This window comes from Bos grunniens, chromosome 9 (genome assembly GCF_055505025.1).
Source record: "Bos grunniens cultivar Pamir isolate PY7600 chromosome 9, Bosgru_T2T1.0, whole genome shotgun sequence".
Classification (NCBI taxonomy): domain Eukaryota; kingdom Metazoa; phylum Chordata; class Mammalia; order Artiodactyla; family Bovidae; genus Bos; species Bos grunniens.
Window position 1 is genome coordinate 20,000,001 of NC_141173.1, and position 26,563 is coordinate 20,026,563.

The 26,563-nt window shown below is 39.6% G+C and overlaps 1 protein-coding gene and 1 long non-coding RNA gene across 14 annotated transcripts in view; one reads left to right on the forward strand and one right to left on the reverse strand.

Annotated features, from left to right (window-relative positions):
- The window catches only part of LOC147365652 (uncharacterized), a 229,358-nt gene extending 203,172 nt beyond the window's left edge, over window positions 1-26,186 (forward strand). Inside the window, exons 2-5 of one of the 5 annotated variants that reach the window (XR_015132629.1) lie at window positions 3,030-3,113; window positions 18,458-18,558; window positions 20,639-20,689; window positions 25,742-26,186. This is a non-coding gene — a long non-coding RNA (uncharacterized LOC147365652). Of the gene's footprint in view, window positions 1-3,029; window positions 3,114-18,457; window positions 18,559-20,638; window positions 20,731-25,741 lie in introns of all 5 variants that reach the window. The other 4 variants (XR_015132632.1, XR_015132631.1, XR_015132630.1 and 1 more) reach the window with 4 other exon arrangements.
- Window positions 21,025-26,563, reverse strand: part of LCA5 (lebercilin LCA5) — a 57,545-nt gene continuing 52,006 nt past the window's right edge. For all 9 annotated transcript variants that reach the window (XM_086316910.1, XM_086316916.1, XM_086316919.1 and 6 more), the window contains 4 exons: window positions 26,408-26,504; window positions 25,454-25,596; window positions 23,123-23,255; window positions 21,025-22,753 (listed from right to left, as the gene is read on the reverse strand). In XM_086316910.1, the coding sequence (XP_086173036.1) occupies window positions 21,912-22,753; window positions 23,123-23,255; window positions 25,454-25,596; window positions 26,408-26,504 (1,215 nt within the window). In that variant the 3' untranslated portion in view covers window positions 21,025-21,911. The remainder of the gene's footprint in view (window positions 22,754-23,122; window positions 23,256-25,453; window positions 25,597-26,407; window positions 26,505-26,563) is intronic.

Consider the following 26,563-nt stretch of genomic DNA (forward strand, 5'->3'; position numbering starts at 1 on the left):
TCAGTTCAGTTCAGTCACTCAGTCACGTCCGACTGTTTGCAACCTCTTGGACTGCAGCACGCCAGGCCTCCCTGTCCATCACCAACTCCTGAAATTTACTCATCTCCATTGAGTCGGTGATGCCATCCAACTATCTCATCCTCTGTTGTCCCCTTCTGCTCCTGCCTTCAATCTTTTCCAGTGTCAGGGTCTTTTCAAATGAGTCAGCTCTTCGCATCAGGTGGCCAAAGTTTTGGAGTTTCAGTTTCAACATCAGTCCTTCCAATGAACATTCAGGACTGATCTGATTTAGCATGGACTGGTTTTCTCCTTGCAGTCCAAGGGACTCTCAAGAGTCTTCTCCAACACCACAATTCAGAAGCATCAATTCTTCAGTGCTCAGCTTTCTTTTTAGTCCATCTCTCACATCCATACATGACTACTGGAAAAACCATAGCCTTGATGAGATAGACCTTTGTTAGCAAAGTAATGTCTCTGCTTTTTAATATGCTGTCTAGGTTGGTCATAGCTTTTCTTCCAAGGAGCAAGTGTCTTTTAATTTCATGGCTGCAGTCACCATCTGCAGTGATTTTGGAGCCCCCCAAAATAAAGTCAGCCACTGTTTCCATTGTTTTCCCATCTATTTGCCATGAAGTGATGGGATCAGATGCCATGATCTTCGTTTTCTAAATGTTGAGCTTTAAGCCAACTTTTTCACTCTCCACTTTCACTTTCATCAAGAGGCTCTTTAGATCTTCTTCACTTTCTGCCATAAGGGTGGTGTCATCTGCATATCTGAGGTTATTGATATTTTTCCCAGCAATCTTGATTTCAGCATGTGCTTCACCCAGCCCAGTGTTTCTCATGATGTACTCTGCATAGAAGTTAAATAAACAGGGTGACAATATACAGCCTTGATGGACTCCTTTTCCTATTTGGAACCAGTCTGTTGTTCCATGTCCAGTTCTAACTGTTGCTTCCTGACCTGCATACAGATTTCTCAAGAGGCAGGTCAGGTGGTCTGGTATTCCCATCTCTTTCAAAATTTTCCAGTTTATTGTGATCCACACAGTCAAAGGCTTGGGCATAGTCAATAAAGCAGAAATAGATGTTTTTCTGGAACTCTCTTGCTTTTTCCATGATCCAGCAGATGTTGGCAATTTGATCTCTGATTTCTCTGCCTTTTCAAAAACCAGCTTGAACATCTGGAAGTTCACGGTTCATGTACTGCTGAAGCCTGGCTTGGAGAATTTTGAGCATTACTTTACTAGCGTGTGAGATGAGTGCAATTGTGCGGTAGTTTGAGCATTCTTTGGCATTGCTTTTCTTTGGGATTGGAATGAAAACCGACCTTTTCCAGTCCTGTGGCCACTGCTGAGTTAATGACTAAATGAAGTCAGTAGTAGAAATAATTTGGCTAGAAGTGAAAGTGTTAGTTGCTCAGTTCTGTCCAACTGTTGTCAACCCCATGGACTTGTAGCCCCCCAGGCTCCTCTGTCCATGGAATTCTCCAGGCAAGAATACTAGAGTGCGTTGCCACTCCCTTCTCCAGGGGATCTTCCTGACCCAGGGATCGAACCCTGCATCTTCTGCATTGCAGGTGGATTCTTTACCATCTGAGCCACCAGGGAAGCCCGGTTTGGCAGAAATCCAAGCTAAATCTTCCAGATCAGTTTGGTACACAACAAAGTTAATATTTCATTTCAATCTGATTTCTGAGTATCTTTCCCAATTAGTTTACAAACTAGAAAAGAGAGAGCTGTGGGTAATTATACCCTCCAAACCTCCAAAATGGAGGCCATTAACTTTAATGAAAATGCATTAAAGCAATGTATAAGCAGAAATTGACAAAACCACATTCTAGAAGGAATACTTAAACATTGTTTCCATCCTTAATGAAAGGACAAAAAGTAGAACAGGAGATAGAAAATTTGAACAAATAATAAGAATAGAAATGAAAAGGTAAGTTGAAATTTGTGCTCTGCGAACAGAGAGGATACTCATTCTTATTATGTATTCTTAGGAAAATTTACAAAATTTGTTCATATGCTAAGGCCCAAATAGAAACTCAATAAACTTCAACAAGTGACAATTCTACCTGCTATATCCTATGACTGTAAAAAATGAAACTGAAAATTACCAATACAAATAACAGTAAACTAAAATTTTAAATACATTAAAAATATTAAGTAATCCTAGTTTCTGAGGGTAAAATAGGAGAGTGAAAAAGTTGGCTTGAAACTCAACATTAAAAAACTAAGATCGTGGCATCCTGTCCCATCACTTCATGGCAAATAGGAGGGGGGAAAGTGGAAACAGTGACATATTTTATTTTCTTGGGCTCCAAAATCACTGTGGAGATGACTGCAGCCATGAAATTAAAAGACACTTCCTACTTGAAGGAAAAGCTGTGACAAACCTAGACAGCATATTAAAAAGCAGTGACATCATTTTGCGGGCCAAGGTCTGTATAGTCAACACTGTGGTTTTTCCAGTAGTCATGTATAGCTGTGAGAGTTGGACCATAAAGAAGGCTGAGCACTAAAGAATTAATGCTTTCAAATTGTGTCACTGGAGATTACTCATGCGAATCCCTTGGACTGCAAGGAGATCAAACTATTCAATCCTAAAGGAAGTCAACCCTGAATATTTATTGAAAGGATTGGTGCTGAAGGTGAAGCTCCAATACATTGGGTCACCTTATGCAAAGAGCTGACTCAGAACTAAGACTCTGATGCTGGGAAAGATAGATGCAAAAGTAAAGAGGGCAGCAGAGAATGAGGTACTTAGACAGCATCACCAACTCAATGGACATGAATTTGAGCAAGGTCAGTGAGACAGAGGAGAACAGAGAAGCCTGGCATGCCACAGTGCACAGGTTGCGAAGAGTCAGATGCAACTTAGCAATTGAATCACAACAGTAAAACCTGCTAGTTGAAGAGATAATTCAAGTCAGAGTTTCAGAAAGTTAAGATGAATTACATCAGATGCTGCCTGTGCACCTTGCATCCTCTAATTCCATCTGTATCTCAGCAAGTATTTCCCCACAGGCTTCAGCTTGTTTTGTGTGGACAGCCATGCCCCTCAAGGGTGGGCATACTCAGCGCTCATGGATTCTCAACCAGGACGTGTGGGTAAGTTAAGACCTCAGCCAATGGGGCTGGCAGTCAGTGGAGAAGAAATTCTTACTCCTGTCCTTTGGGGAGACAATTCTATGACACATTCAATGCAGTCCTCAGAATGTCCTTCTAAAATCAAGGGCCATTTTCACATCAGTTCAGTTCAGTTCAGTCGCTCAGTCATGTCCGACTCTTTGCGACCCCATGAACCGCAGCACACCAGGCCTCCCTATCCATCACCATCTCCTGGAGTCCACCCAAACCCATGTCCATTGAGTTGGTAATGCCATCCAACCATCTCATCCTTTGTCGTCCCCTTCTCCTCCTGCCCTCAGTCTTTCCCGGCATTAGGGTCTTTTCAAATGAGTCAGCTCTTTGCATCAGGTGGCCAAAGTTTTGGAGTTTCAGCTTCAACATCAGTCCTTCCAGTGAACACCCAGGACTGATCTCCTTTAGGATGGACTGGTTGGATCTCCTTGCAGTCAAGGGACTCTCAAGAGTCTTCTCCAACACCACAGTTCAAAAGCATCAGTTCTTCGGTGCTCAGCTTTCTTTTCACATAATGATCATCAATTCAATAATGCACACGTGTGTTGAATGTCCCTTCTTTCCCTGGACTCTCACTCCTGCTCCTGGTGCGTGTGCGCCTGCGTCCTCAGTCACTTGAGTCATGTCTGACTCTTTGCGACCCTTTGGACTGTAGCCCGCCAGGCTCCTCTGTCTATGGGATTCTCCAGGCAAGAATACGGGAGTAGATTGCCATGCTCTCTTGCAGGGGATCTTCCCAACCCAGTATTGAACCCACATCTCCTGCCTCTCCTGCATTCCTAGTGGATTATTTACTATCTCACCAACCGGGGAAGTCCCCCTGCTTCTGGTATCACTTCCCAAAAAAGTACTTGTACACAAACTCTTGTCTCAGGCTCGCTTGTTCCTTTCCCAGGAATACAAGTTAGGTCAAGCAAGGTTCTAGAAAGTTTACCCTCAGGATGGTATCTGAAACCTGATTCACCAGTCAGGTGGCAATAAGAACCCCACTGTGGGGGGATGAACTTCAGGTGGTTGAGACAGGACTGAGAATATTGCCAGGAAAGGATGCCTATGAGTGCTGAGTATATTTAACTTTAGAATTAAGACTAAAGCAAATGCAGGGTGTCATAACAGAGTGTAAATGTTTTATGTCCTGGTATTAGGGAAATGATAAAACTAATAAAACTTGGGGAAAGAAGGGAGAATGAAATAGCTATTATAAGAACATTAATTTCTTCATCTGTAATAGTTCAGAATTAAAAGATATCATTTAAGGCCAGTGACCCAAGAAGTAGAAATATAATAACATTTAACAGTATAACAAGAAGATAATATCAGCTAAAATTTGTTGGAGAAAAGAAAAGGGGATGGGGGAAGAAACATGCTAATTTTTTTTTTTTTTAACACTGCGGGGTAGGAAATTAGTAGATATTGTCCAAAGTAGTGGAAGATTAAGTAAGAGTACTAGGTAGTAGGGGGAGAAAAGCCACAAACCTCTCTTAATATCAGACAAAATACACACAGAGAGAAATATTTACATGCAAAGGAAACAGGCCACATAATGCAAGACATTTTACAAACTGCTAAAATAGAATACATAAAATAATACAATGGAACAAAGATTAAGCTTATCTGAATATCAATAAATGTAAATTTACTTTGTGTACTGAAAGATTTTCAGATTAGATCACAAAATAATACCCAACTGTATGTTTTATACAAAACACAGGTCTAAACCAAAATGATCTAGGACTTCCCTGGTTGTCCAGTGGTTAAAACCCTGCCTGCCAGCGCAGGGGACATGGGTTCAATCCTTGGTCCAGGAAGATTCCACAGGCTGCAGAGCAACTAAGCCTCATGTGCCCTAGAGCCAGTGCTTTGCAAAAAGAAGCCATCACACTGAGAAACCCACACGCTGCAACTATAAAGTAGCCCTCACTTTCCGAAATTAAAGAAAAAGAAAGAAAGAAAGAAAGTCGCTCAGTTGTGTCCGACTCTTTGCGACCCCATGGACTGTAGCCTACCAGGCTCTTCTGTCCACGGGATTTTTCAGGCAAGAATATTGGAGTGGGTTGCCATTTCCTTCTCCAGGGGATCTTCCCGACCCAGGGATTGAAGCCGGGTCTCCCGCATTGTAGGCAGACGTTTTACCATCTGAGCCACCAGGGAGACTCATGCATAACAATGAAGACCCAGTGCAGCCAAAATAAATAAGTATAATGTTTTAAGTGTAAAAAAATTAAACAATCTGGAACATTTCAAAATAAATACTAAGGAAAGACTTCCCCAAATAAAAATAGGGTCAGGATCTTAATATCAAAAAAGGTAGAATTCATACCAAAAAGCAGTGAACAATACACACACAAAAAGACCTTCTTAACCCTAAATGGGCATAATTCTCAGGAAGCATGTAATTAAGAGACTTTCATGTACCAAATAATGCTGGTGCAATTTTATAAACAAAAATTACAGAACCTATAAGGAGAAATAGAAACATAGTCTACTAATACTAATATAATTTACTGCATTATTAGACCTTAAGAGACAATCATATAATCCTATCTATAGTCACCAAAAAAGCTTGGAAAACAGCTGAACAATCATTCTTGATTACAAATACTCAAGAGAAATGGGAAAGTATGATTATTTGCTTAACATGATAAAAGAAATCTTTTTCAGCCCAGAAACATCATGCTTAAAGGGAAAACAATAGAAGTATTTCTATCAAAAATCGTATGCAAAACAAGTATAACTGCTATCACAACTATTCTATAAAACTGTGCTGGATAAAGAAGACAATGCAGTCACTAACAAAAAAGAAATTAGAGATGTGGAGTGAAACCAAAGAGCTAAAACTACTGTTATCAAAATAATCACAAACCAGGAAAACTCAAAAAGCAGCTTTTACATACACAAATAATAATCAGATAAAATATATGATGAAAGTAAAGTTACTATTTACAGTAGCAGCAAAAATATTTAAAACCTAGGAATGAACTTAACAAGAAATGTGCAAGCCTATACAAAAACAGGACTTCCCTGGTGGCTCAGACAGTAAAGAATCCACCTGCAATGTAGGAGGCCTGGGTTCAATCCCTGGGTGGGGAAGATCCCCTGGAGGAAGACATGGCAGCCCACTCCAGGGTTCTTGCCTGGAGAATCCCATGGACAGAGGAGCCTGGTGGGCTGCAGTCCATGGGGTCACAAAGAGTCGGACATGACTGAAAGATTAATCACATACAAAAACAATAACAAAACTGTAAAATGTTCTGAAAGATACGGAAAAATTGAACAAATGGAAACACATACTGTATTCTTAGATAAGTCAGCTAAATATTATAAAAGCATCAATTTAGTATAATTTTCATAAAAATACCAAAAAGTTTTAAAAGAACTAGACAAAATGATTCTGAATGTTAAAATGCAGAAAGCAATATATAGCAAGGAGAGCTCTGAAAAACATAAATGAGTAATAGGGTGGAGGGTCTAGTACCACTAGATATTAAAATATATTTTATGGTTTCAAAAGTTAAAGCAATGTAATATTGGCAAGTACATAGACAGAAAACCAGAGGGACAAAATAGAAATACCAGGAATACATCCAAATAGATAAAACAATTTAGTATATAATAAAGACGGAATTTCAAATCAAGGTCCAAAGATGAACTCTTCACAAATAGTGTCATGACAATTGGATAGCCATTTGGGAAAAGAATTAAGTTGAAGCCACATCTCACAGTATATACAAGGATTGTTGTTGTTGTTGCTAAGTCATGTCTGACTCTTTGCAACCCCATGGACTGTAACCTGCCAGGCTCCTCTGCCCATGGGATTTCCCAGTCAAGAATACTGGAATGGGTTGCCATTTCCTTCACCAGGGGGTCTTTCAGACCCTGGGATTGAACCCGTTTCTCTTGTGTTGGCAGACATATTGTTTACCACTGAGCCATCAGGAAAGCATATATGAGTATAAATTCTATAGAAAATGAGACTAAGAAATTGTTAGATGAAAATAAGGAAGAATTCTATTATAACCCTATGTGCAAGTTACTTGCTTAGTCTTGTCCGACTCTTTGCGACCCCATAGACTGTAGCCCACCAGGCTCCTCTATCCATGGAATTCTCCAGGCAAGAATACTAGAGTGGGTTGCCATTTCCTTCTCCAATTATAACCCTATAGTGATTCAAAATAAATGACCAGTGCATAAAAAAGAATTATGTGAAAAGAGAAAACACATAAGCAAGTCAAAAGAAAAGGGATAATGTGGGGGAAAAGTTTCTAAGTCATATCACAGGTGAAGAGCTAATCTATCTAATAGGTAAATAAATCCTAGAAATAAAGGTTAATAACCTACTATAAAATGGAAACAAATATGAATGGGCATTTCAGAAATGTAAATGACTCTTAAACACAATCCCACACTTGGTAAGAGAAATGCAAATAAAAGCCATATTAGAGATCTTCAAAAAGGCAAAACAGGCACTTATATTGCTGATAAGAGTGTGAATTGGTTAAAACCGTGGACGGTAATACTGTAGTATCTGGCAAAGTAACAAATGATGTATCTTCTGGCAAGAGCTATTTAAAAAAAAATAAGGATGCTTTTTATGTAATGATGTAAAAAGATCATTGAGTTAGTTTCCCAAAGCTGCGGTAACAAATCACCGCAAACTGAGTGGCTTTAAACAACAGAAATTTATTCTTTTACTGGAGATGAGAAGTCTGAGATCAAGATGTTTTTAGGGCCACATTCCTTCTCAGGGCTTCCCAGGTGGCTCAGTGGTAAAGAATCCACCTGTGCATGTAGGAGATGCAGGAGATGCAGGTTCTATCCCTGGGTTGGGAAGATTGCCTATAAGAGGAAATGGTAACCCACTCCAGTATTCTTGCCTGGAGAATCCCAGGGACAGAGGAGCCTGGCGGGCTACAGTCTACGGGGTCACAAAGAGTCAGACAGGACTGAGCAACTGAGCATGTACACATCCCCTCTGAAGATCCTGGAAAGTTTGCTCCATGTCTTTCTCCTAGATACTACTGGTTGCAGGCAACCCTTGGTGTTTCTTCACCTGTAGACACCACTTTAATACCTGCCTGCCTCCTCATGTGCTGTTCTCCTCTAGATTAGTGTTTGATTGAATAACTTGGTACCGCAGCTAGCCAAGTTGACACATAAAATGAGATATCACAATTGCCAAGAATATATTAAGTGAAGAATAAGTCAAGGTTCACAACAGTATATAAAATATGCTCTGTTTTATTTACAAGAGTAAGAATAAGGATTCTTATTGTTTGTATTTGCATAAATTCTGGAAGGATCCTCATAGTTATATATGTGCCTGTGTGTAACTGTTTAGGGACAAGGAAAGGAAACTTTTTCATATTTTAATTGTTGAACCATGGAATGTATTACCTAGGCAAAAATGTTTAATTTAAAAAAAAAAGATGCAACAGTAAGATCTGTGGTACTAGTGTAAGAAAAGGCAGATTAAAAGAAGTCACAAAGTCCAATAATAGACACACACACACACACCCCATTTTTTTCCCTATCTGTATTGTCTATTTCCTCAATGAATTTGTTTCTTCTGAAGCACTAGAAAAATAATTAAATGTCCTTAATCACTCTTGGAAAGTTTAGCAGAGGCAAATGATTATGGATCAAAGCCTTTTGAGAATCAGAGAATTCATCTTCATAACAATGTTAAAAAACTGAGCGCCTCTCCAATATTTTTTGTTAAAGATGCATTTCTTCCCTTGAAGGATTTGAAGGACAAAAGAAAGGAGAAAGGTCCAGCAACTTCATTAATTGTATAACACAGGTATTCATGAAACTCAATTAAAAGTGAGAAATCATCTTTAGGGAAACTGACAGGATCATGTCTGCTATGATTGATGTTTCTATTTGCATCTTTTATATATTTAGAAGGGCTTCCCTGGTGGCTCAGGTGGTAAAGAATCTGCCCACATGGTGGGAGACCCGGGTTCAATCCCTGGGTTGGAAAACCCCCTGGAGACGGGAATGGCTACCCACTCCAGTATTCTGGCGTGGAGAATTCCATGGAGAGAGGAGCCTAGCAGGCTATGGTCCATGTGGTTGCAGAGAGTCAGACATAACTGAGTGACTTTCACTTTTTCACTTATATTTCGGAGCCTTGTGCAGACCCATGGCTACAAATTCCTTACATGTGTGATTGAATCAGTATCTCTGGTGTAGGTCTTCCTTCAGTTTGCTGGACGTGTCCATGTGGACAACCCACAACAAATCAACACGCTCTCCCACCTCCTGCCTCTCATACTTGCTCTTTTGAGACCCCATTTCAGCCTGCAGCATTGTCTCCTCCTCACTTACATGGTGCCTCTTCTCTCTCCCTGCTCCCATATCCAGTGGATTACCAAGTGCTGTCAGTTCTCTCAAAAATAACTCAGTTCATCCATAGGGTATTCCCATTGATTCTGTCTCTCATTATTTCTGTTTTTTTCAGTTTTATTGAGATATAATTGACATATGTCACTGTATAAGTTTAAGGTATACAGCATAATGGTTTGACTTAGGTATATTGTGAAATGAAATTGTTAACACCCATCATCTGATTATAGTTTAATTAAAAAAAAGAAAAAAAAATCCTTGTGATGAAAACTGTAAGGATTTACTCTTTTAATAACAGTTATGTATAACATATGCTGCTGCTGCTGCTGTTAAGTCACTTCAGTCGTGTCCGACTCTGTGCAACCCCATAGAGGGCAGCCCACCACGTTCCCCCGTCCCTGGGATTCTCCAGGCAAGAACCCTGGAGTGGGTTGCCATTTCCTTCTCCAATGCATGAAAGTGAAAAGTGAAAGTGAAGTCGCTCAGTCGTGTCCGACTCTAGCAACCCCACGGACTGCAGCCTACCAGGCTCCTCCGTCCATGGGATAACATATGTGTATGTGTTAATTGCTTAGGCATGTCCGACTCTTTATAATCCCATGGACTGTAGCCTGTCAGGCTCCTCTGTCCATGGGATTCTCCAGGCAAGAATACTGGAGTGGGTTACCATTTCCTTCTCCGTGTGTATAAGATACAACAGGGTTAACTATAGTCATCGTCTTATACCCTACATCCCTTATACTTAGGTTTCTTATAACTAGAAGTTTGTAGTTTTGACTACTTTCCTCTAATTCCTCTGCCTCTGCTTTACCCTGCCTTCTTTGTTAACCACTAATCTTTTTCTATGAGCTTTTTTGTCCATTTTTAGATTCCACATATAAATGAGATCGTATAGTATATGTCTTTCTCTGAGTTATTTCGCTTAATTTCACCAAGCCTAATACCCTCGAGGTCCAGCCATGCTGTTGCAGATGGCAGAATTTCCTTGGTTTTTATGGCTGTTTTAATATATTTAATGTATCTATATAGACATAGGCGTGTGTGTATGTGTGTGCACTTGCGCTCAGTCATGTCCAACTCTTGCAACCCCATTGATTGTAGCCTGCTAGGCTCCTCTGTCCATGGAGTTTTCCAGGGAAGAATACTGGAGTGGGTTGCCTTGCCCTCCTCAAGGGGATCTTCCTGACCCAGGGATAGAACCCCCATCTCTTGGCTCTCCTGCATTGGCAGGCAGGTTCTTTACCAGCTGAGCCACCAGGGAAGATGCAGACATAGATGTAGATACAGATATAGCTTACGATTTCCTTATCTATTCATCCATCAATGGGCATTTAGTGTTTCCATGTCTTGGCGATTGTAAATAGAGCTACTATTACACGGGGGTGCAGATATTATTTTTGAGTCTATTCTCATTTCCTTGTCTCAGAAGCAGAAATGCCAAATCATATGGTAGTTCTGTTTTCAATTTTTTGAAGATCTTCCATACTCTTTTCTATCCTGGCTGTACCATTTACCAATCCCACCAACAGTGTACAAGGATTCCCTTTTCTCCACACCCTCACCAGCATGTGTCATCTCTCATCTTTTTGATGGTGCCGTTTTAACAGGTGTGAGGTAATCTCTCCTTGTGGTTTTGATTCGTATTTCCCTAATGACTAGTGATGTTGAGCATTTTCATGTACCTGATGGCCTGACAAATATCTTCTTTGGAAGAATGTCTTTTGCCCATTTTAAAATGGGGTTATTTGAATTTTGCTATTGGGTTATATGAGTTCTTTATATATTTTAGATGTTAACCTCTCATCAGATATATGGTTTGCAAATATTTTGTCCCATTTCATAAGTTGTCTACATTGTTGATCTGTTGAGAAATCTACCCATAGTCTTACAGGGTTTCCCTTCTATGTAACTTCTCTCTCCCTTCCTTTTTCTGTTCCTTTATCAAAGTCTGACTTTTGACAATTTAATCACAATGTATCTCAGTCCAGCCTTCTTAGGGTTCAGCATATCTGGAGTCTTTGGGGTCTCTTAGATGAAGTCTGTTTCTTGCCATAAATTTGGGAAGTTTTCAACCATAACTGCTTTAAATACACTTTCTGCCCCTTTTTCATTCTCTTCTCCTTCTGGAATTCACATAGCTCAAATATTGTTTCTCTTCATTTTGTCCCGTTAAGTCCCACAGGCTTTCTTCACTCCTTTCCCTTCCTTTTTCTTTGGGTTCCTCTGATTGGATAATTTCAAGCGTCCTACTTCCAGGGTGTTGATTCCTTCTTCTACATGGTCAACTCTGTTTTTGAAGCTCTCTACTGAGTTCTTCAGTTATTTTAGTGTTCAACTCTTGAATTTCTGTTTGCTTTTTATTGTTTCTGTTATGAACTTCTGGTTTTGTTCATACATTGATTATTTTGAATCCTTTTGACTGAAAGTTCATAGATCTCCATTTCCTTAGGGTCAGTTATCAGAGCTTTAATAGTTTCCTTCAGTGGTGTCACATTTACCTAATTTTTTTTTTTGGATCCTTGATTCTTGGCATTGGTTATCTCTGTGTTTGAGTGGTGTGCTCTTCTGAACTTTTCAGGTTTGCTTGGGCAGAGATGTTTCTTTACCAGTTAGCTCAGTTTGGGTTTCTGGATGCATCTGCTGGTCACATCCTTGGATGGGTGGGAGACCCTGATTTTAAGGTCTGTTTTTGGCTGAGACAACTACTTGAGCTCTGAGGTTAGGAGGGGTGGGTGTGCCTCTGGCTACGCGCAGCTGGGTGAATGGCTGGCTTGGTTCCCTGCACAGATGAGGCTGCGGGATGGCCTCACTTTTGCTTGGCTTCGCTGGATGTCTCACCAGACAGTCCAGACCGGGTGCTATCCTCAGCAGGGGTCCGGGCTATGACTTAGCGTCCCTGCCCTCGTGGGGTTATGGGATTGGACCCAGGGCCTGGGCAGCTCATTGTTTTGGGACCTAAATCAGGCAAGAGTGTGTGTGCTGAATATCCTGGTCAGGTGAGGCCAGCAGTTTTGCCCTGCAGACAGGGAGAGACATGGGCTATACTCTCTGTTCAGGTGCCATGTGAACTGTCATGTCAGCAGGGCTGTCGGGTGGGCTCCACAGCCTGTGGTGTGCTCTGCTGAGGCTTCCTGGTCAGGCAGGCTGAACACTGTCTTCAGCAACAAGTGAGGCTGTGAGTTCGTTTCCCGACCCGAGCTCATCAGCTAAGTATCTCCAAGGCCACTGGTGCTCTTTGTGGGCTTGACTCAAGTCAGCCTGCGCCCCAGGTTCACTGGCTGAACAGGTGCTACTAACTTTGTTCTGGGGGCCACCCGTTTTGCCACTTACCTGCCCATCAGCTCAAGAACTGCTGGGTTGTGCAGCTTCCGGGTGTTCTTGTCAGCCCTTCCCGTCAGATGGGGGCCGGCAGGGACCACACTCCATGGTGGACAGGGCTGTGACCTGACTTCTGCCTGGGTAGAGCTGGGAGAGCCCACTTCAGGCAGCTCCTCAGTTTTCCTGAACAGTTTCTCTGGTAGGAGGGGCTGGGCGCCATGATCCACATGGTGGGGCAGGGGGGCTAAAACTCAGCTCCTCTGTTGGATGTGGGCAGACCAGGCTGCAGGGCTGGGAGATCTCTTCATTTGAAGGCCCGAATTAGGCAGACTTGCGCCCCACCCGAGTTCCCTGGCCAGACTGTGCCAGCCACTTGGGCTGCAGCAGAGCAAGCTGCTGGTTGGGTTTCCTGTGTGTGCTCTGCAGGCAGGAGCTCTGTCCTCCAGGACCCCAGTGCTGCTGGCTGGAAGCCCCTCCTCCCTTTCTCTGTCACAGTCAGATTCCCAGTGGTTGAGCCCGCAGATGCTCTGTGATTCCCATGGGGCGAAACCAGAGCAGGAGTTCCCAGAGGTGACCCCCAGTGCTGGGGGTGCTGGATGTCAGCCCTGTGCGCTCCTTTGCCCCTGGAGCTGTAGGCAGGGTGCTACACTGGGGAAAGGGCCCTCCATCAGCGCGTGTCTGTTCCTCTTACCCTTTCTTGCAGTCTGTCACGATCTGTGTGCTGCGGGACGTGCTTCAGCCTCATTTCTGTGTTCTGAGATTCGCTCAGCGATGTCTTATTCTTGCATAGTTGTTAGTTGTTCTTTGTGGGAAGGGGAGTCAAGTCGGGAATGATCTGTGCCACCATCTTGGTGGCATCATTCTTTTTTTCTGATCTAAACAGTTCCTAAATAGTTGAACCCATTTTCCACATTGGTATAGAAATTATTGTTCCAAAATGAAACCCTTATGTCATCAAAAGTCCTCTTTGACTTCTAGGAAGTTTCATTTTGTATAACAGAAGCTCCACAAACTCTTGTTAAAAAAACAAATAAGTGAACACCCGGATGATGAGCAGTGAGTAGATTTAGGCACTTTTATTTTCAGACTTATTAGCTATAAATCAATTGTTAGAATAAATACCAACCAATTAAAAGGATTTGCTAGAATTTAACCTCTGAAACAGCTGTCCAATCACATCAAACCATTACAGATGAAATTGTTTTTCTTTGTAAGTTTCTTGATTTTATTTCATTAAATCAACCAGAGACGGTGATGGCAATTTTAAGAAATTCTGGAGTTGAAAAGACTAGTAAATAATAATTATAATAATCACAAGAGGATTTTGGCAGTACTATAGACACAGTAGAGATGTCTTTCTTAATGGTAATTTAAAATGCAGAATTCTTTCAGTGCTAAATCCATATGTTGTGCAACACAAAGGAATATTCTCCCTAAAAAAATAAAAGTGACTAATTTTCATCTACTAAATTATTAAGAATGTATTATTAAAAACACAACCTTTGTAAATGTACCTACACACATTTCTATAAAATTAAAAGCATCCAGAGATATATAACACTCATCTTGCTATAAATTTAAGTGTAATCCTGACCTGTATTTTTATGAATCAATAAAAATGCTACTTTGGGTAATCTGGGTTTTACAGTTAGTCAAGAGAATTGTACCTTTAAGAGAGCATCCCAGAAACCCCTCAGGAGCTAAGGAAAGACCCAGATGACAATATACACCAATTTAATTATGCTGCTGGTCTCCAGCAAATTATGCAGTTAATCAAAAAGATACTTATAAACCGAAACAGAAATTAAGCCCACAGCTGAAAATTAGAACTGTTGGTAAAAGGGCATAAGGGAAGAATTTCTTGACTATAAAGAGAAATTTTTACTCTGAAACATGTTTATCAAAAAGAGTAGCAATGAAATTGGTAAAGTTATGATAACAGTAGGGATGTTAGAACCAATATATTAATTACTCTAAGAGCTTGCTAGTCCCAGGGTCAAAAGTTACATGGGAATAATCATAGCTTGATAGATAAACTTGAAACCCCACTACATTTTCAAGGCACTTCCTACATGTATGTTTTCTAGTGGTGATGCATTGATGTATTTTAAGGAGACTAAGCCCTGGAGAAACACATTTCTCTTGACCAAGCATTAGGAAATAGAGCTAATTTCATCATCACTACCTCCTTCAACCACCAGTCCCCAAACCCACTAATCATCCCCATTATTTTACATGGCTTGATATTTGGCCCCATCTGGATCTGTTTATATCTATATCTGTTTATAACAGATTATATAGAAACAGTTCTGTTCTAGATGAGGTAGGGTTTTTTTTTTTTTTAAGAAGCCAGAGAAAGACAGATGGAGACTCTGTATAGCAAACAAAATCCACACTTGTGAAAACATGACCTACTTTATCTATAAATAAAAACTTCCTCCGGACATCTATAGGCATTCTTGTTTATTTACATCTGCCTTCACCAGCACTAAGGAATGGACTCAAGAAATCTGAATACATAGGTCTCATTTTTATTTTATTTAACATAGTCTCTGTATACAGGCTAATTTCTTTTAGATAATTTTAATATTTCTTAAACCTCAGGTACAGAAGCTACTTGCCTGGGTCGTTAAGTACACACAGACACACACACACACACAGACACACACACACAGGTCACACGCACTCACCTCAAACTTTGAGAAAGCTGAACTTTTAAATTTAAGAAACTTGTTACTAATCCCAGGCTCCTAATTCATCCAATAAACTTGCCCTAGAAGTTTCTAAATGTTTACCCTTGATTGCAGTACTTATGTCAGTAACAAGGACAGGCCCACAGATCATATTTTGAGTAGCTTGCTCCAAGATAGTTTGTCATTTTTCTATTTTATGAGGATCTGAATAGGCAACCAGTCTCCTATTCTTTACATTTCCTCCATGACACCTATTTATTTACTGTTTGAAATTGACCATTTAAAATTTATTTATTGTAGAAATTGACTGGGTCTTGGAAGGGGAAAATAAATTAGGAGTTTGGGATTAACATATACATATTACTATATATAAAGTAAATAATAAGGACCTACTGTATAGCAGGGAGCTATATTCAAAATTCTCAAATCGCCTATATGGGAGAAGAATCTGAAAAACAGCGAGTGTATGTGTAACTGAGTCACTTTGCTGTAACACAACATTGTAAATCAACTATGAAGTAAAAAAAGTGAAAGTGTTAGTTGCGCAGTCATGTCCAACTCTGCAACCCCACAGACTGCAGCACACCAGGCTCCTCTGTCCATGGAATTTTCCAGGCAAGAATAATGGAGTGGGTAGCTATTCCCTTCTCTAGGGATTTTCCTGACCCAGGGGTGGAATCCAGGTCTCCTACATTGAAGGCAGATTCATTACCGTCTGAGCCACCAGGGAAGCTCTTGTGAAAGTGCTTTGTAAATTTTAAAGGGTCCAGGCCAAGAATACTAGGGTGGGTTGCTATTTCCTAGGGTGGGTTGCAATTTCCTACTCCAGGGGACCTTCCTGACCAGGGATCAAATTCGTGTCTCCTGCATTGGCAGGCAGATTCTTTACCATTGCACCACCTGGATCAACTATACTTGAATATGAAATAAAAATTAAATTTAAAAAATGTGTTTCTATGACAAAATACATGTTCACGAAGAATTCATATGTAAACCCCATTGATTAGTTTTCCTTCAGGGAGTGTTGGAGGATGTTTAGAAGGTTTTTCTGGAAGCTTGGGGGTTACAGGCTGTGACAGAGGAGTGACCCAATCTTTTTGGCACTGGTTGTTTAAAGGCATTTCGCTTTCCTAGTTCAAATCTTTGGATAGAAGACTAGTTTGAACTAGAAGACTAGATCAAATCTTCTGATACACTATCCACAGAGAGCTGACAGACCATATCTGGTTATAGCCATAAAAAAGTGGATTATTTCCAGTCTAGGTGGCAGGCAGTGAGATGGACAAAGGTGAGTCCATATCCTGAAGCTGCTCACTGTGACCCCAAGTCCTACGTGCTGGATTCAAAGCTGCCAAATCCTGCAGGCAGCCCTGTCCGTCTGTATAGCAACATTCCCCCACCCTCACCGCCTCGTGTGACCTTAGACCAACAGTTCTCAAACTTGAACTGCATTGAAATTCCCTAGAGGGACTCACCCCTGGGAATTTCTGGTTTCAGAGGTCTGGAGAGGAGCCCAAGAACTTGCATTTCTAACAAGTTCTCATGGGATACTGCGACAGCTCCGTGGGGTGTGTGTCAGGGGGTGAGACACTTTGAGAACTACTGCCTCAAGTATAAAGCAAATGTCTATTTAAATGATGCCGAGTCTGCTCTTCAGGAGGAAAACTGTGGTTATTGTACAGGGAAATGCCATACTTTCCTGCTTGGGACCAAGGACTGTGTATTTATTACACAGTTTGACTTCAGAGTTACAGGCAGCATTGATTCTGAACCCTGGTGATAATGTTTGAGGTGATAACATGAACAGATTTTCTTCTCTACTGAAAATATTTTAGGTAAAGAATAGCTTTGTGCTGATTACTTCAAGGAGCTCCTCTGTAAGTGCTTAGGGAGAGTAAATATTACAGATATCATTGAAACTAGAAGCAAATATTGAAGCTAAATTTAAGATTTAGAGGGGGAAGTTCTTAGAGAAGAAAAAGACTCCAATACACATTTGCTCCCAGATATACCCAGAAGTTTTCAGTATCCATGATTGCCTAGGTAGGTAACTCTTGGGTTCTTTCCATCAGGATAAAAAAAAATATCTGAAATCTATGATGTCCTGTTTTATATAGATTAGGTGAAAAGTATACCTAGCCAGGATCAATATCACAGATCACGTGGGACAGGAATTCTGAAATCTGATACTCAGGCCAGTTAGAGAGGCAAGGCAGCTGCATTTGGCCAGGCTATTCAGGGCGACCCTCGCTCTGTGGCAAGGAGGCTTCACCCTGCATTTCAATGCCGTCTTCAGACCACAGTGTGGGCTCCTGATTCCCATCTATTCCTCCTCCATGGAAACGGTTGGTGAAGCAAAACTATGTATGTAAAACTGCTCCTCCCAAGGGCTGCTGATTCCCAGAAGCAGCAAAGTGCCTTCTGCCAAAGACCGTAACCTCCATGTGGGTCTGTAAAGACAAGAGCCACTTCCAAGATGGCAGATCACAGGGTAAAACAGCACGTTTTACTTTCTTCGGTTCCACATTAACAAGTGTCTCTTGTTAAAGAGAAGTTTGGGGTGTTGAGACAGAAGTAAAATACTGATGAGGTGGTGCTGTCCCTCAGCTGACATGCTGCAGTTTTTCTTGAGAATACATCGTCTCATTCATCCTCACAATACCCTTGTAAGATATGATCTGCCCTGTTTTGCATCTGAGGATCCTTAAGAAAAATTATTTGACCAAAGTTGTAAGTAGTTTAAGTTACAAACTCCCAACCCCAAAGCCTATGTTCTTTCTCTGCTACCCTGGCCACTTACTTCTAATTTTTGTTCTATTCTGGATTGAGATGGAATATCTTTGTTTTCTATGGATGTAGATTTCACAAATACAGTATTTGTATGAGAAAATATGTATCTGGATGGCTAAGCCTTTTCTATAAACTCTAAAGCATAGTTTAAATGTCTTGCAGACTCATCTATTGCTGAAACTGCTCACCTTCAACAACAAAATGAACTTCATAGCAAGATCTTATCCCCAAAATGGCTTATTCCTAGGAATAAGGCTTGTTGAGTAAGTAACTAGTACTAGTCCACTAAGAACCTTCCAATATTTTTCTCTGTTAAAGTGTTAGTTACTTAGTTGTGTCCAACTCTTTGCGACCCTGTGGACTGTAGCCTACCAGGCTCCTCTGTCCATGGAATTTTCTTGATATTCCCTTCTTCAGGGGATCTTCCCAACCCAGGGATCAAACCTGAGTCTCCCGCATTGCAGGCAGATTCTTTACCATGTGAGCCACCAGGCAATAGCCATTAATTTTTAACAAATTGGGCAATGCAGTAAATATGGTTTTTTGTGTCCAAAGTGTCATCAGAGAAAAATGCCTTCCCCATTCCACAGCAATACTGATCATTCCATGAAGAGATGTAGTAGGGTGTCTACCTCTCCCCCGCCACCAGCCCTACAGGCGAGCACGTTACATCAACTAGCCAAGCAGACCTTTGCCAAAACTACAGAAAAGATTTTCTGAGGCAGGTGCGAGCTGAAGGGATGCTGTGGCTTGAGGCTACTAATTCCCAATACTATTAGCAAACGTAGAATTAAAACTGGAAATGATACCAGCAAGGCTGAGAGGTGGACAGAGTAAGCACTCCTCTTTTAACCTCCAGAGTAAACTACATTTTCTTGAGCCTTCCAGATTCAAGCCAAAATAATCTCCTGGTTCATAAATTTAGGTATCTGTCTTTTACCACTTAAAAAGTACTAATGCAAAACTCTTCCTAAAATATTCTATTTCTCTGGACGCAAACTGAGACTGGTGAATGCAGTCTATTACCTGTGTGTGATAGATTTAGCACATATTGCAATCTGTTAGTCTCAATGATAAAAGGAGAGCAATAAGTACCTTCTTTAGAAAAAAACTTTGTGAGGATTCAATGAAATAGAGCATGTACATTAAAAATGCCAACCGCCACATGTAGAATTCAACAATACCACATCATTCCCCCTTTCCTCCATTACCTTTCCAAAATATCAACAACTTGAGCATTAGATAGTTCTAAGTGTTTTTCATGCATCAACTCATTTAATGTATGCAAGTACCATGAGCTAGAGACTACAATTAGCCCATCTTATAGAGGCGAAGGGCAGTATCCAGGGACACACATGTTGAGGGAGCTCTGGGACACACATTGTAACGTCCTGGGTTTTTTGGATTTCATTGTTTTATGAAGCTAACTCTCCTCCTTTTGTCACTAAACCTGTCTTCAGGAAACCTTTCCAAAATTTAGCTATTCTACGCATTTGTAGATTAGGAAAGCAGCTCATCAATCACGTTGCATGGTCAGTGCTGAATACAGTAAGGGATGTGCGAAGTACAGGCCTAAGAGGTTTAGCAGCTCTTTTTGCTTATATTGTACTCAAAGTATTGTGTCATCTATCATGTACACATCTCTGCTCTATTTTTTCCAATTATTCCCTCAAGGAAACTCTATAAATAGCTGGGACGACAGTTGGTGTTTACTGTTTGTCAGGTACCAGGCCCCCTGCCAAACCTTAACCCAAGTATTTACTCCTCATAGCACGTCTGACTCTTTGTGGCCCCATGGACTGTAGCCCACCAGGCTCCTCTGTCCATAGGATTCTCCAGGAAAGAATACTGGAGTGGGTTGCCACTTTCTACTCAAGGGCATCTTCCCAAGCCAAGGATTGAATCCCTATCTCTTGCATCAGCAGGCGGATTCTTTACCACTAGCACCGCCTGGGAAGCCCAAGCAGTATTATAAAAGACCAGAGAGTGCTAAGGAACCCAAGGCCACCTAGGGAGTGGACAAAGGGCAGGGGTGGCCTTGCTCCATGTCCACGCCGAGGGTGGGGCAGGGTCTGACTCTTCCTGGCACCTAACGCTGAGCAGGGCACCCTCAGGAGGCACTCAAACAGTTAATGAATGAATACATGCCATGCTCTTCACAAAAGTAAAAAAGCACTTTCAAGTGATATAAAAGGGGACTTTAATGTGAAAGGGGCACTTATTGTGCGGAAAGAAAAAAAGCTTTAAGAGCAGATCCTTTCTTGACAATTTATGGTAACTTCTTTAATCCTAGAAAGTCCACACTGTCACAGTAATACAAATTTCCCGTCCCCTTTTCACCAGGCAGACTTGCGGGCTCTACCCAAGTAACACCCAGCCCAGGACAGAAGTGAGGTATGTCTGAAAATGAGGTGGAGAGGAGCATCAGAACAACAGTGAGTCAGCCATGAAATGGATTTATGATTCAGTTTAATCCTCCTTACCTTTGAATATTATGAGCAATATATGCCATTATGATAGCTATTTAGGGTGAAATGATTAATTAAAACTATCTGATAAGACTAAGCATACTGTCTAACCTGATTTAAGGCAAATTCATCTACTTCAACTAAAAATACTGAACAGGAAAATTAAAAAGGTGAACAAGGAAATAAAAACCCTTTAGGTCTTATTTCCACTATATATTTCCTAAGTGACCTAAGGAAAGTATCATTCAAACAGAGTCACAGTGTATTTTAAATTTTTATTCGTAAGAGTTTGGAGTACAAATAAATTTAACTTGACATTTAGAAAAAAATGTATCCATTAAGGTTTGTTCATAAAGAAAAACCTGTTCTGTACATTTTAATCTCCAATTTTAATGCTTAACTCCATAATGCTTCTAAGTCTATAACTTTAGATTTAATTTTAACAATTCTGCCGTATTACATCTGGTTAAAAAGACTGGAAAACATCAAGTAGAAAAAAATGACTTGAATTTAAAACTTTACTAAAGGACTTCTGAAAGAAAAAAGCCTTTAATAAAAAAACAGCCTAAAAATTAGAATACTTTTGGCTGAAAAATTAGCAGCTATGAAAAAAATTAACATTAGATAATATCAAGGACTGCATTACAAAAATATTGTGGTTTACATATATTAGAATGATTTACAACATAGTAAATGCTTATTTATATCAATCCAAAAATCTCTTTATAAAAAAATTTGATATAGTTTAGCACTTTTGAGAAATTCAGTTCCTAGTAAGTAACAGGAACACAATTTAGAAGATGTAGGTCTCTAATTATATACTAAAAATTATTCCTTAATAAGGACTTAATATATTTTTATTAATGTATTATATTTTTTATTAATGTATTAAAAAGTCCTTATTAAGGAATAATTTTTAGTATATAAATACAGTGAAAAGTAGCTCATACCACACCATGTAGCTAGTTTGCCAATAAGGAAGGAGGCTCTTTTGAATGAAACCAAAAATAGAGATGTATCTTACTTTCTTTGTGCAAATAGAGATGTATCTCACTTCCTTTTTGCAAATAGGTTTTACCTCTTGAATTAGCTAAATACTGTATTAAAATATCTTAATAATTACAATTGGAAAAAAACATTCTAGTCAATTATCTCAGCACTTCTTCAATTTCATCTTCTACAGAATCAACTACTTTTACCGCTGGCTTACTGTTTGCACGTCTTAATTGGTGTCTACTTGGATTAAAACTTCTTTCTTCGCTGAGCAAAGAGTCATCATCATCTCTATTTTCCCTACCCCAGCTGCTTTTATCTCCAGGGAGAAAATCTAGAGGGTCACCGTCTTTAGTGGCAGCCAGAGAATTTGGGTCACTGTTTTTAGAGGAAAGGCTGCTGCTGCCACTGGTACCAAACAGCAGTTCCATCAGGTTGGCTTTTCTTTCTTGTCTGGAAATTGAATCTGTACCGTCTTTACTAAATTTCTCTGTATTATTTCCTGAGAAACCCAAAAGGTCACTTTTTTGGCTAACTGGATTTGACCTTGCTGGTGTTTTTGCAAATGAAGGCACATAGCTACCAAACACAAGCTCAACTGGAGAGGCTGCGCTTCGAGTATGGCCTGGATTCTGACCATCTCCTTTGGTCGTTGAAAGATTGAGGTCTTGCAAATGATGCCCGTTAAATAATCTCTCTGAGGATCCGGAGGACATGTGTGTTCTGGGGTTTCTCTCTGGGGAACGCAGTTTTCGTTTTAAGTCGGGAAGTGGTGGCAGCGAAGGATATTTTACATTCTGAGAGTCTTGTTCTCTGTTGATTTCATTCAGTTTAGCAGGTAGCATTTCTTTCTTTAGCCTCTCTTCTTCCAGTTTATCAATTTTCTGAACTTGGTACATTTCCACTTGGTATTGTCCGGTTTTCAACACTGGCTTTCCTTCTCTCTCCAACAAAGATTTCTTTTCCTTTGGCTTTTTAGCAAGTTCTTTTTCCCAACCTGTAAGAAATCAAATTTTTAAAATGGGATTTTATAGTAGTCAGTATTTTCAAATAAGAAAACAACTCTCATCTTAATTTACAAACCAGTTTCAGCTAATTTGTGTATGATCAGTACACTATAAATTTCATTTTTATACTTGATATTCTGGGTTTAAAAAACATACTTAAAGACTTAAAGTCTTCATTCTTTTTCTTTCCTTCAAAACTTCATTCAGATGTTTGTGACTCTTGATAAGAATCCCCCCACCACTGTCTCAACCTTTCCTTGTTCTGTATAACCAGTTCACTGTTCAGCTGGAAGATATTAGGGGATATTAACCCTTTCTTTCCCAAGGGATGTTGACTCATCATTTGCTTAAACTCTTACCATTTTCCAGATTCTCAACATTCTGTTTCACAACACGGAGTCCTTGACCTTTAGCAAATTTGTCTTCTCTTTCCACAGTTGGGTTTAGAATCCCAGCTTCTCCAAGATTATCTCTCTCTTGAGATTCCATATCCTATTATGTGTTTAAAAAAAAAAAAAAGCAAGTTCACATGCCAGAAAAGGGGGAAAAGTAAGTATCATAAATTTATCTCCCATTAAGCATATTCCAACTAAGTTAGAAATTAAAGCAAATTTTCCATTTCTAAAGCAGCAAGCCACAAGTTACCACCTTTGAAAGATTTTCACAAGCACACAAAATTCTTAAATTTTTAAAGAGGCATTTGGAAGACATATCAGAACCAATATCCTACATAAAATTCTAAAGTACCCTTACTTCATACATTTCACAACAAAATCTGATGAATTCAGTTAACAAGAAAAGGCTATTAAAGGCCCAAGTGACGCACTCAATCTTTCAAGTTTATACTATGCCCAAGGCCTCCAATTAGTAAATCTCAAAACATTTAAAATCAATTAAAAATGTAAACTTAAAATGTATTGTTTCTTATGGTCCCTTTCATATGTGTGTGTGATTTTTCTTAATAAAAGTAGAATATATAATTAGTGGACATGCAGAAGAAAGAACTGTCCCCTAGTATCCACTTCCTCCTTCTTCCTTTTAGTTACAGAATCCCTTGAGTTTCAGCAGAGCATAGAGCTCCCTAACTGGAGGTCCCATTTGCTAGCCTTCCCCTGAAGCTAGACAGGAACAGTGGAAAGTGAGTGGAAATATGTATGCAACTTCTGACCACATTTATTTAAACAAAAACTGCTTGCCCTGCACTTCCTCATTCCTCCTTCTCCCAGGTATGGTAAGCCAATTCCAACCACACAGATGAGGGTACATTCTTTATGACTGAAAAATAGGCAAAGAATGGCCACCATGGAACAAAGGTGTCCACCCATCCTGGACTATCCCCTGGCCTTCAGTTTATTACAAGAGAAAGTGTCTTGAATCTTGCTTGCACCACTGTATTCTAGGTCTCTTTCCAATAGTAACAGCTCCCATCTGCTGGGACCCCTTAAAGTTACAGGATAAGCTTCCTGATTAGTTACTACCACAGACCTGAAGGGTAACCCACCCTTGTTTTGTAGATTAGGAAACTGACGTTCCAAGAAGTCATACAAGTCACTAAAATATTAGAATCATAATTTAACTAAAAAGCAGTGCTAACTCCAAGGCCACATCCTCTCTTTCACCACACCAGATTGCTGCTGCTTGTGCTGACTCTTAAAAAAAAGCAACTTTTTTTTTTTTTTTTAACCTTTCTAAAATTAAGAATTACTTTGGTATTCTACGCTTTACCTTTAAAAATAAATTAACATAATCTAGTCTCAATGAGATGGGCTTTCCAGGTGGCGCTAGTTGTAAAGAACCCAACTGCCAATGCAGGAGACATGAGAGATGCGAGTTTGATCGCTGGGTTGGGGGGATTCCCCCGGAGGAGTGCCTGGCAACCCACTCCAATATTCCTGCTTGGAGAATCCCATGGACAGAGGAGCCTAGTGGGCTACAGTCCATGAGGTCGCTAAGCTGAACACGCTGACTTAGCACACACACACACAGTTTCAATGATATTCAAATGTAGAAAGAAAGAGATACAATAACTTATATTGTAAAACAAAATGAAATAAAGGAAAAAACTAGAGTACACACAGGAACCAATTTAGTCCATCCTTTCTATTTTATACCACAGGAGATCTCAACTGTAAACACCAAAGACAAAACGCTATTAGAGAAAAGAACCTTTCAGTACTCAATGAATCCTTTTTAATGAAGATCCAACACAGAGCTCCTGAATGCCACTCTAATTTGAATGATATAAAGTCAGATTCTACTGCACTTACTTCGTTCAACATTCATCTAACCTATAAAAGTCTCTTATGCAGGAGGCCAAAAAAATAGTCAAATTCTAACAAATCATTTGAAAGCTACTATAGTTTGCTATTAAACACAAAAGCAAGAAGGATTTTTAGAGACTATCTGGTAAGAGACATAAAAAGGTTAAGACACTTAAAAACTTTTCTTCTTCCTCCAGTCCAGAAAGTATAACCTTTCTGAAGCACCTGAAAGATAGTGTTAACTGACAGTCAATCCAAAGGAGTTTAATAAAAAGCACAGATGTTATCTTTTTCCTTATAATAGGCTATTTGCATATTTATACAGCTATAGCACTCACTTCATTGTTGAGATTTGTAAATGCTTGATATTGTGTATTTAGGAATACTCCACACCTGGAATTTAGTACCTAATCATATTGCTAAACTCACCAAAGAAAGACGTTCAGGTTCTTCCCTTTTGTTTTCATAACACATAACTGTCTGTGGTGTTATGGGATATTCCTCCAGCTTGAAGTCTTCATTAGTTTGTACTCCTTTTGTACACTGGTTTGTAAAATCACTCTGGCATGCAGCTACCATGAAAATTATAAAAGAATTTTTCTAATTGTACAGTGCTAAGATATATGGAATTCAACTGGTATATGTTCATGCTCTACATGAGATACTACATGTTTTTAGCTCCATGACTACTCACTATTACTATTTGTTTATTTCTAGGATTTGCTGGCAATTTTGTGACTTAATCCCACGGACGGAGGGGCCTGGTGGGCTGCAGTCCATGGAGTTGTGAAGAGTCGGACATGACTGAGCGACTTCACTTTCACTTTGTGACTTGAAGACAGTTCTGAGGAATAAATTCTATTAAACTTTTTGGAAGTTTATGTTTTTAACTTTTTGGAATTCAGAGAAGAAGGAAATTTACACTTTTGTTTTTTCAAAAAAGTATGGATATGCATAAAAGCACCAAAGTATTTATGAGTGAAATGAATGACAGATGGGATTTCCTCTAAGGTAGAAAAAAGTAGACAAACTAGATGAAATAAAATTAGTAAAATGTATAACTATTAAATGGTAGGTAATCCATAAATAAAGGTTCATTATACTATAATCTCCAATTTAGGGTATGCTTATATTTTTTCATAAAAAATAAAAAAATAACTTGTATTAAAAACATTTTTAATTATGTAAAAAATAACTTTAATGACCTCAAGGGAAAAAGCTGAGAAAGTGAAAGATTTCTGAAAAGTACCTATAAGGGAATTTAAATTTATTTCAATAAAGTTCTTTCCCCTCAGCTTCCTTCTACTTAAAAATTAATTTATTAATTTATTTTATTAATAATAAAAACTGCAATATGTCTTTCAACAATAACAACTACTATACCATTTATTGTTGATGTAAATTCTTTTTCTTTCTTTGGAGAAATCTTTGGCAGACGATTAGAATATCTGTTTTTTATGTCCAGTTCTCTCTCCTTTTCCTAAAAACAAACCCAATATAATTAAGAATGTATAGAGTTTCACTTTAAAATAAAAATCC